Source organism: Camelina sativa, chromosome 16 (genome assembly GCF_000633955.1).
Source record: "Camelina sativa cultivar DH55 chromosome 16, Cs, whole genome shotgun sequence".
NCBI lineage: Eukaryota > Viridiplantae > Streptophyta > Magnoliopsida > Brassicales > Brassicaceae > Camelina > Camelina sativa.
The window spans coordinates 11,512,287-11,523,515 of NC_025700.1; the positions used below are offsets into that span (position 1 = coordinate 11,512,287).

General features: G+C 34.7%; 2 protein-coding genes across 2 annotated transcripts; one reads left to right on the forward strand and one right to left on the reverse strand.

The window, feature by feature from the left end:
• Positions 1,957–2,390, forward strand: LOC104753574 (uncharacterized protein At4g04775-like). The gene is made up of 2 exons (XM_010475806.1): positions 1,957–2,130; positions 2,199–2,390. The coding sequence occupies exons 1-2, from the start codon at positions 1,957–1,959 to the stop codon at positions 2,388–2,390; spliced, it is 366 nt and encodes a 121-aa protein (XP_010474108.1).
• LOC104753575 (probable F-box protein At1g65740) lies at positions 5,757–7,902 on the reverse strand. The gene is made up of 2 exons (XM_010475807.1): positions 7,802–7,902; positions 5,757–6,810 (listed from the first exon to the last, which is right to left on the reverse strand). The coding sequence occupies exons 1-2, from the start codon at positions 7,900–7,902 to the stop codon at positions 5,757–5,759; spliced, it is 1,155 nt and encodes a 384-aa protein (XP_010474109.1).

Genomic DNA, 11,229 nt, shown 5'->3' on the forward strand with positions numbered 1-11,229 from the left:
CTTTGTTATGCCATCAACCGTTATAATAAATTATCTTAATTTCATCGATAATTTAGCCTACCAAACCGATAACTGAACCTAACTGAATGCGTACCGATTCTTTGATTTTAACCTAACCGGACATCTCAGATAAGTATTCTCATCATTTCTCGCATGCGATTTGGTTTTATAACGCTTTAGCTAAATTTTTTGTTCGAAAATATATATGTTTTCATCGTTTTTTGTTCATTTAGTAGGGTTTCGCTAGATTCGATGGGATCTAAGGGGATGATAGGGCGGCCCGGGAAAGGGTTGTTGTTAATGTCCACAGTGGAGTGCCGCCAAGATGTGCAGATGCTACGGAAACGTTTGAGTTCGACAACGGAGAACAATCGAACGGAGAACAATCGAACGGCGATAGAGTTGAGGAGCTCCTCCGGTAAATTAGACCAATCTACTACCATTTCTCTCAAATCTGGTTGTTTCGGCTACTTTGGTTGTTTGTGTTGTGTGTGTTGTTTTGTGTTGTGTTGTGTTGTGTGAGTCACATATATATACATTTAAATAAAGACCTAAAAAGATTTCGAATCTCATTTAGGCTCCTTGCCTTTTTAACTTTTCAAGAAATACTAAAATATATAACCAACAATAAGTCATTTCCATAATTGAAAATTGAATACATTGAATCTAAATGTAAAATATTGCACAGAAATTGCTGAGTATTATTTTCTCATTTTCTATTCAGATTTTATAGCATTAATGACTCTTTTTTTTTGTCAAACCATTAATGGCTTTTATGTGGATTGTCTTTTTTGTCTTAAAAAATATAATTGGCTTTATAAAAAGTTTTTTTTGTCTGGTGAGTAAACAAAATTGATGTTTAAGTTATTATTATCCATAAAAAATTAACTCTTAGGTTTATATATATTGTAATGAAATTTAATAGCTAGTAATTTTCAAAAAAACTTTTTAGTAGAGTTTCAAAAAGTAAATAATGCCCAGTCAGAAAATAAGGGGTGTGCAACCCCTATTAAGAGGAAGACACACGAAATCAGCTGTGATTGAGTTTGAGACAACGAAATCAGAGGAAGATTCAGAAAGTGTTTTCAGGTTGAGAATAATGGAGGAGGAACTTATCAAATACATAGATTTGTTTTACCAATAGTCAATGTAAAGTATATACATAGCTCAATTGGTAAAGACTCTCTGACAAAAGTCTAGAGGTCGCCGGTTCGAGGGACGACGCTTGGAAGGGTACCATATAAAATGCTCTAGTCTCTGGCCTGAGGGGATGTACGGGTCTAGGCCCGGAACCTCTTAGTAATTCAAAAAAAAAATGTAAAGTATACAAGAGACTAGTCATCATAAATTCATGTAACTAATTAAATTTTGGTCATCCAGCAAAATCTATGAAAATGATACTCTTAGATCACACTTTTATTTTATTTCAGCCACATTTTTAGGGTTCTTTTATTTTAGTTATCACTGTTGCAACGGGCAATACATCACCAATTTGTAGATTTTATTTCATCCAAAATATGTAAGTATCACCAATGACCAATGTCGAAAACACCAATAACACCACCACTTTTGTTCGAGCAAAGTACGGCAAATTTACCGTAAATTACTCACTTTTATGAAATGGGGAAAACATCCTATTTCCCCATGAGAAATTGAGAACTATGATATCGTACCAGATAGAGCCCAAACTTTACCCTCGTCCTAGATGGCTTTCCTGAAATTCCTCCCAACCTATATACCCATATATCTTGATCTTATCGGTTGAAAGAGTAAACCGATAGAAAACCATTCATACCAAATACAAAACCAAAATTAAAACCCGAGTGATGTTTATAACCTGACCCGGGGTAATATGTCCATAACACAAGTAAAATACCCAATTCCTCAAATCAAATCCCAAAATCCTAAAATAAAGAACCCTAAAAGAAAAAAATTCTGAAATAGATCTCTGCTACCATGAGCAATGTTTCTGGAGCTTCGAGTGGTTCATCAAATGTCCGACAAAGTGGTTTCGTCGTTGGTGTGCCTAAGACATGTTGGTGTGGGGAACAAATCGTGGCAAAGAATACCAAATCCGAGCCTAATTCTTGTTGGCGATACTTTCGATGTCGAGAAGCAGCAGGAGAGAAGGTAGTATGTTATGCTTTGTTTGAGATCGATTCTCATCAATTCTCATTGTTTTGTATGATATAATGTAGCTTGCGAACGATAACCACACCTTTAAGTGGGTGGATGAGGCACAGTTGGACGAGGTCACAACATTGGGTGTTCAAATGGACATACTAAAAGAAGAGATGAAAGAGCTTTCAATAGAGGCATTGCAAGACCAGAAGATGAAATTTGAGAAGATGCAAATGGAGTTCAAAAAAGAGCTACTTGAGAGGGTCTAGAAGTTTTGTTGGAAGCAAAAACTGAATTGCAATGTAAGATGAATAAGATCATAATTGTTTGTGTTTTCGGTTTTATGATCATGTTTGCCTTGTTTAAGCTAGTATGATGAGTTATTGTAAACTATTGTTTGGTTGTGTGCTCTGTTTTATGCTCTTGTTTGTCAAATTCTCTTGTTGGTGTTGCGACTCCAATTAATAAGATAAGCCATTCTACATCTCATAAAAGGCAGAACATGATGAACACATGTTGTGAAAAACAAGCAGAATGACAAGGTTTTGAAATCATGTTCTCAACATGATCACAGACCAAAAAACATAACCCTACTAGTCTCTTAGACCAAAATACAGACCCAACTATTCTCTTAGAACATAAAACAGTCCCCTACTAGTCTAATATTCAATGTTCAACTTGTGAAAGTCCCCCACCACCTTGTGAAAGTCCTCCACCACCTTGAGATAGTCCTCCACCACCCTGAACAACTTCTCCAACACCAGATTGAGAAAGTCCACCACCTTGAACAACTTCTCCTCCACAACCTTGAAAAGCCTGAAAGAACGCAAAAATACAAGTGAGAACAAGAAACCGATTATAGCAAATATAATGACAATATAATACAGAACCGATTATAACAAACTAACCTATCGCAATGGTGAAATAGATAATATCTTCTATCTCATGGAAATACAAAACTCAAATAACAATGTCGAGGGTATATAGGTTGGGAAGAATTTCAGGAAAGCTATCTGGGACGAGGGTAAAGTTTGGGCTCTATCTGGTACGATATCATAGTTCTCATCGGGAAATAGGACGTTTTCCCTATGAAATGGCCAAAAGTCTTACATTAACATGTTATTACACATAAATGAATTGAAAGATAAAAATGACGATTGAAACTACGAAAGCCCTTTATCCTTGTATCTCACTAAAAAGGTTTTTGAAGATATTAGATGATGCTTGGAATTAAAGAGAACTTACATTGAAACTTGTCTGATAAATAAAACTGAATTGACCCCTCGTCGACGATCTTGGTCTTCTTATGAAACCCTAGTCGGGCTGGGAAGCTATGGACAAAAGCATCAGCGTCACCTCCAATGTTGGCACGAAAGGCAAAGACGACGAGGCTCATTACCGTCCTCTTGCTCTCTCTACCGCTCCTCACCAGAATGACATCGTTTAGCTCTGCCCTATTTGTTTCGTTAGCTTTAATTACATTATTTCCTCCATACAGATAATATATTATTTTAATGTCTTTTCCATGTAAATGTAGTAATTAATAGGACCATATGAGATGAATACAATTTCTAACTTTACAATCACAATCACACACACATATATATAAGTGGTTCCTCTTTTCACATTACGTCTTAACTACGAAACAACTGCTCACGTGTCACCGTTTATCTCTTCTTGTATATACGCCTAAATGAAGAAGAAAAAGAAAATTAAACCTAACTTGACCGTAATATATAAATCAAACTGGTTTAAACTTTGTTTCAACCATAAACTTCCTCATCAAACACGAGTAGTATTTATTTATCACGACTGACTTCAATATATATATATAATTATAATGGTTTTACATCATATATATATATAATTATAATGGTTTTAAAAGCTCAATCGTAACCCTAAAAATAGTGATGTCAATGACAAAAAATTGTTTGAAGGATTTCTTTTTTGATAAAAACATTCAATAACGTTTCATATCTGAAGCGAGAAAAAAAACATTTTTCATTATATGTTTAATAATTAAATTAACTAATCTCGTAAAAGGAAGTAGAGGTGATATAACACAATCAAACAACGTTTTTAAAACAAAAAATTCTAAAAAATCTTCTCAGCGTTGATAGAAACCATTAAATATCAAAAGCCAACATTGATTAGATAAAACAAAACAAGTAACAATAATAATGGTATTCCAATACATTCTAATACAAGAAAGAATTTGATTTTAATCTACAATAATAAAACTATCAACACATAATAACAAAAACCTAAAACCAAAAATATTACCAATGAACATTGTTAAAAATTATATTAATAATGATTATTTTAATTACAAACACATATAAAAAGACTATCCAAAAATATTAAAAATAAAAAAAAAATATAAAACATTTCCGCGATGCCGGTAATATCTTTAGGTTAATTATNTAAAAAAAAAAAAATAAAATATAAAACATTTCCGCGATGCCGGTAATATCTTTAGGTTAATTATAAAATTGATTAATGTTAAGATTTAGCTATTTTGCCCCCTTTTGCTTTTATCTCGATTCGGGATCTTTCCCTCTAAGGCTCTAATGTTTAAGTTAATTAATTAGTTACTTAATAATAAGATTCATGGAGTATGGTTTATAGCTTGATGACAATGGCACAATATCCCAAATCTTCGTAATTGTATCTCTTAAGAATATCTAGGCAGCTGCAACTCAAATCAGCTTTGATTTTGCTTTAACTGTTTACTGAGAGCGAGAGGACGAAAACAGATTGCCTTGTTCATGAAGAAAACCCCTCTAAGAAGCTCTTTATTTCCATATATTTAGGTCTCTTGATTTCTCCCACATATTTCATGAACTGGTCTCTGAAGTAAACCTGTTATAACATTCAAAAGAAAGTCTTCAAGAAGTCGGTAAATATTTGTTTTTGATTAATCAGTTTTAACAGGTTTAGGTTGAAAGAGATTCCAGAAAGGCAAAAAAGTTCTCCAGAAATGAACAGATTGGCTTACTGGTTACACTCTCCTAGACAATTTGTAATGGCTGCGGATTCGATTCTTGGAAAATGTCAAAGAGCTCACATTACTCAGCTACACTTGTTGTAAGGACAAAGGTTTTTTTTTATGAATAAAATTTACATTCATTCAAAAAAAAAAAAAAAAAGGTTCTCTAGAGTTGGAAGTTGTATACGTGTTGTTGTATTCATCTCGATTATTAATGAACATCATGAAATGGATTTGTTTTGTTTATAAAAAGTTTTGGATCGAAAAATTTATACGTTTGTGAAAGAAGTTCTTTCATCTCAGATGTTTCCTCTGCAAGAGGTTTATGTCATGTAAGCTGCAAATCTAGAAAATGCCCTGCACATTTGCTAATGGAAGCGGCATATATTATTCAAGGGCGACACTCATTCTCAAATGGTAAAGTATGGTATGTTAGATAATTTCGTTCTGCCAGTTCATCTTTTTGTTGTATCCGTATCCGTACTGTGCTCGTCAATCTTCTAATGCGGTCTTAAAATATGTCAATGCTTCGTGTGTAAGAAGAAAGATATTTTAGTTGTTCTTATAATATGACATTGCATTGCTTTGTCTATAACGATGAAAAGTAAACTTTATTATTATTATTAGAGATGATTGGTACTTTTAATTATAAAGAAAGTAGCTTTGACTTCCTAAACAAGTTGCAGAGAAAGCTAGGAGAAAGCATTTGGAAATAGCTCTTGGAAGAGTTTGATGTGATGATACTTCCATTATCATTGTCTAGCTTGAACACCTTAGTCCATAACTTCTCGGTGAAGTAAATAGAGTTTTGAAGGCATCCGTGAAACTCATGAGCTAAAACCGAGAAACAAGTATCGGGAGACATCATAAATGCTTTGTCTCCCAATGTCTTAACTTCTACCCATTTTGATAACTCCTCATCCATCTTGTAAACCTTGAAACCGACCGTCATGGAATAGTTCAATTTAAACCCATCTTTTCTCTTTTGGGGATTCTCTTTGGGGATGCGCTCGACAACGTAAAGCTCTCTACAACCTTCCACAAATCTCATGTCTCCCCAACAGCCATTAGTGATAGTTTCATTGACAGAAGCGCTTAGGAACCTAGAGATTTGAAGATCGGAACTAATACACCAAACAATGCCTTGTGAATCCAAAACGTAAGTTACCCCTTTGTGAACTATAATGTCAGAGAAGTGATCACCCATTTGGTCGAGTCTCCTCAAGACATTACCATTCCAGTAGGTTATATATCCATCCCAACGGATACCAAGAACTCCATGATGGTGATCTTCTCCTTCCTTGACTTTGACATGAGCACTTCTTTGGAATCCAGGAGCTGTTACTCTTGCCTTGGCTTTGGTAAGAACAACATAGGCTTCTTGAATCTTGGAGACAGTGACCTTCAAAAGATTGAGGCTCTTGGAGTAACAGCGCAACGGATAACGCGAGAGAGGGTAAACGGGACAGATTCTCCTGGAGTTGATGATATCCACATCAGATTTGATTATCCAGCCTTTGCTCGGGGAGGAGGAAAGAGTGACTCGGAAGAAGGCTACGTTTGAGAGGACCGCACCGGGATTGCATCGGTAGACCACGTCGTGTAGTAGGGTTTCGCTAGGTTCGATGGGATTGAAGTGGATGACAGGGCGGCCCAGGAAAGTGTTCTTGTCAATGTCCACAGTGGAGCGCCGCCAAGATGTTTGTGTTCGACAACGGAGAACAATCGAACGGCGATAGAGTTGAGGAGCTCCTCCGGTAAATTAGACCAATCTACTACCATTTCTCTCAAATCTGGTTGTTTCGGCTACTTTGGTTGTTTGTGTTGCGTTGTTGAAACATGTTCTTTTGTATGTGTGATGATGATGAATGATGGTACAGATGATGGATGAACAAGTGGATGCAAGGTGTTTCAATTACCCTTATGTTGTTGCAGCATAAAGGATATCAATCCATAATGGATGTGATGCAAGCAATTAGGATGTGGATACTTATCTAAGTTAAGCCAAATGTGATGAATGTTTTTATCTAGCAACTAATGATGATGAAATGCAGATTGCAGAGTGGTTGGTCGAGTTGGAGTGCAGATGCAAAATAGAGACAAGACAACAATGGAAACAGAGTAAGACTAAAGTAAATCAAACTAGAAACTAATAATAAAGCTTGAAATAGAGAATCAACAGTTAAAGAAAGGTCCTGAGGATGGATTCATCGGCTGGGCTTAAGCAATGGTTATCTAGTTTGACCAACAAACCTCAATCAACAATGAGCTAATCTCTAGACAGTGATCTTCCAAGACTTGTTACTCCATTCTCATGGTAATAACAACATAGACTTCTTGCCTTGGCTTTGGTAAGAACAACATAGACTTCTTGAATCTCGGAGACAGTGACCTTCAAAAGATCGAGGCTCTTGGAGTAACAGGGCAACGGATAACGTGAGAGAGGGTCAACGGGACGGATTCTCCTGGAGTTGATGATGTCCACAACGGATTTGATTATCCAGCCTTAGCTCGGGGAGGAGGAAAGAGTGACTCGGAAGAAGGCTACGTATGAGAGGACCGCACCGGGATTGCATCGGTAGACCACGTCGTGTAGTAGGGTTTCGCTAGGTTCGATGGGATTGAAGTGGATGACAGGGCCGACCCAGGAAAGGGTTGTTGTTAATGTCCACAGTGGAGCGCCGCCAAGATGTGCAGTTGCTACGGAAGCGTTTGAGTTCGACAACGGAGAACAATCGAACGGCGATAGAGTTGAGGAGCTCCTCCGGTAAATTAGACCAATCTACTACCATTTCGGCTACTTTGGTTGTTTGTGTTGCGTTGTTGAAACATGTTCTTTTGTATGTGTGATGATGATGAATGATGGTAGAGATGATGGATGAACAGGTGGATGCAAGGTGTTTCAATTACCCTTATGTTGTTGCAGCATAAAGGATATCAATCCATAATGGATGTGATGCAAGCAATTAGGATGTGGATACTTATCTAAGTTAAGCCAAATGTGATGAATGTTTTTATCTAGCAACTAATGATGATGAAATGCAGAATGTAAAGATGCTAAAATAGGAAGCTCTGGATTGAGCTTGAACAGACACTCGATCGGATGCTTGATCGAGTGGTTGGTCGAGTTGGAGTGCGGATGCAAAACAGAGACAGGACAACAATGGAAACAGAGTAAGACTAAAGTAAATCAAACTAGAAACTAATAATAAAGCTTGAAATAGAGAATCAACAGTCAAAGAAAGGTCCTGAGGATGGATTCATCGGCTGGGCTTAAGCAATGGTTATCTAGTTTGACCAACAAACCTCAATCAACAATGAGCTAATCTCTAGACAGTGATCTTCCAAGACTTGTTACTCCATTCTCATGGTAATAACAATGGAGCTTAGATACTCATAGACTAGCTCTCACTAGCTATTACATATAAAAGCAGACATTAAAACCCAGATCACTATTGTCAAAAATCAAACAAAACATCTAATCTCTTAGCATGCTTCATGATAATCTCTAGTATTAGCCTTATCTATCAACTTAGACATTGGTGTGATGCTAAGAAGTTTAAGATCTGTTCTTACCTTCTCAGTATAAGAACAGCATAGAGCTTATCTAATCTAGAAGAGATCTATAACAATAAAGCTTGATCAATCTAAAAGCCCATAACTTTTACCCAGCCTAATCCATCCTTAAGATCCTAAGCCACTACTCACAATCACTAAACATGATGAACAAAATCATAAACCCATAAATCATTGAAACTTGCCTGATTAGAAAGATGAGATAGAGATCTACAATATTGAAGAAGAAATCAAACTCAAATACTCAATACTTAGAAAGTTATGAAACAAACAAGCATCAAAAGATTCTTGGTTTTTGGTACAAAAGTGGCTAAAGATCTTAACATAAAGAAAGGAAAAAGTATATAATCCCAAAAGGGTAAAATACTAGGTTCTAGATATTATTTTTGACTCTCTCTGACTTGTGGGCGGCCATGAGGTACAAGTGACTTATATAGGAGAGAGGGGAAGCCCTAAAATGGCTAGAAGACAAAATAGCCAGGCAGCTCGATCAACTCGACTAGGTGCGGTCGAGTACATGGTCGAGTGGTCTCCTCTTCTGCTTCTTCCAACCGATCGAGTCCCTCCTAGCACACGGTCGAGTGGACTCGCAGACTTGGTTCCCTCTGCTATATCTCCTTGATCCTCTTCACTTGGTAGCTCAAATCCTTCTCAGCATCCTTCCATACTCTTTAGGATCCAAAATCACCTGTTTATGCAAGAAACTATGCAAATGCAATGCAAATCTACTCTAATGCATAAACAGTCCTAAAGCTACTCAATAATGGCCAAACTAGATATTAAAACATGTAAAAGATGTGAATATACTAAGGTGAAGCAGGGTAAAATATATGAACATCAGTTGTGTTGTGAGAGTCACATATATATACATTTAAATAAAACCTAAAAAGATTTTGAATCTCATTTAGGCTCCTTGCCTTTTTATCTTTTCAAGAAATACTAAAATATATAACCAAAAATAAGTCATTTCCATAAATGAAAATTGAATACATTGAATCTAAATGTAAAATATTGCACCTAAATTGCTGAGTATTATTTTCTCATTTTCTATTCAGATTTTATACGAGTAATGACTCTTTTTTTTTGTCAAACCATTAATGGCTTTCATGTGGATTGTCTTTTTTCTAAAAAAATATAATTGGCTTTATACAAAGTTTTTTTTTCTGGTGAGTAAACAAAATTGATTTTTAAGTTATTATTATTCCATAAAAATTGACTCTTAGGTTTATATATATTGTAATGGAATTTAATAGATAGTAACCTAAGAGTCAATTTTTATGGAATAATAATAACTTAAAAATCAATTTGAGTTTGACGACGGAGAACAATCGAACGGCGATAGAGTTGAGGAGCTCCTCCGGTAAGTTAGACCAATCTACTTCCATTTCTCTCGAATCTGGTTGTTTCGACTACTTTGGTTGTTTGTGTTGTGACTTGTGAGTTACATACATATTATTATTATTTCTGAAGTACATTTTGGTTTATGCCCTTCAAGTTTTACTTATTTAATATGTTTTATTTACAACATTAACCCCTAACAATTTTCCTAAAATAACATTTCGTAGAAAATCAATTAATGGAACTATTTAAATCTACCTAATGTGATACGTTTATTGCCATAAATAGTAGGACAACATCTATACATTTCGATTTTTCCACAAACAACTCTACACATTAAATTATTAATCCCATAAAAATCTTCAAATCTATTTTAATAGATCTTTAGTGAAAAAATTTATTAGTTTTCTTACATTATCTCGGCTTAATTAATAGTTTCCATTTAATATTTTATACATTTATTGAAGAAATATACATCATATTAGCTTAAAATCGAGAATAGAAACAAACAATATCTCCAATTTCTTAAACAAGGATAACCAAAAGAACGAGTAAATGCTAACAATAAAACGTGCAATCAAAATAAAATCTTTGTGTTAAAAACTTAAAATAGTTATATCAAAAAAACATTGTTCGACGAATGATTCTACAAATATGACTATCACATTTAAAACATATATATATATATATATATTTAGCACATTTTAGTTTGCAAAAAGATTTGATCACCACAATGCGTATATTAATTTTCATATACATTAAACACATAAAATAACTATTACTTCTCACATATCTCTATATTATTCTACATAAAAAACACAATCAAGCGGTGTACCACGGGTCAAAACTTAGATAACATAGTAATATCTATATTAAAAACAAAAAAAAACTTAATCATTTTATTTAAAATCATATATGAACATTAAAATCGTTCGCAAATTCAATAAATAGTTATAGGTATATAATTTTAAAATTAATAAAACAACAGCAAAGTAACAAACAAATATAATATATGTATTTTAAATGTTTAAAAATTAAAAAATATAGTCCCTCGGTGTACAGCGTGTTAAATCCTAGTATACATTTAAATAAAAACCTAAAAAGATTTCAAATCTCATTTAGGCTCCTTGCCTTTTTAACTTTTCAAGAGATATTAAAATATATAAGCATAAATAAGTTAGTACACCTTAATTGCTGAGTATTAT

What these genes read in the sequence shown, in the direction of transcription:
- LOC104753575 (XM_010475807.1), bottom strand. Translation starts at nt 7,902, where the DNA reads ATGGTAGTAGATTGGTCTAATTTACCGGAGGAGCTCCTCAACTCTATC. An exon ending in CGCTTCCGTAGCAACTGCAC is followed by an intron (nt 6,811 to 7,801) that starts ATCTTGGCGGCG and finishes TCGAACACAAAC; the next exon opens with ATCTTGGCGGCGCTCCACTG.
- LOC104753574 (XM_010475806.1), top strand. Translation starts at nt 1,957, where the DNA reads ATGAGCAATGTTTCTGGAGCTTCGAGTGGTTCATCAAATGTCCGACAA. An exon ending in GAGAAGCAGCAGGAGAGAAG is followed by an intron (nt 2,131 to 2,198) that starts GTAGTATGTTAT and finishes GATATAATGTAG; the next exon opens with CTTGCGAACGATAACCACAC.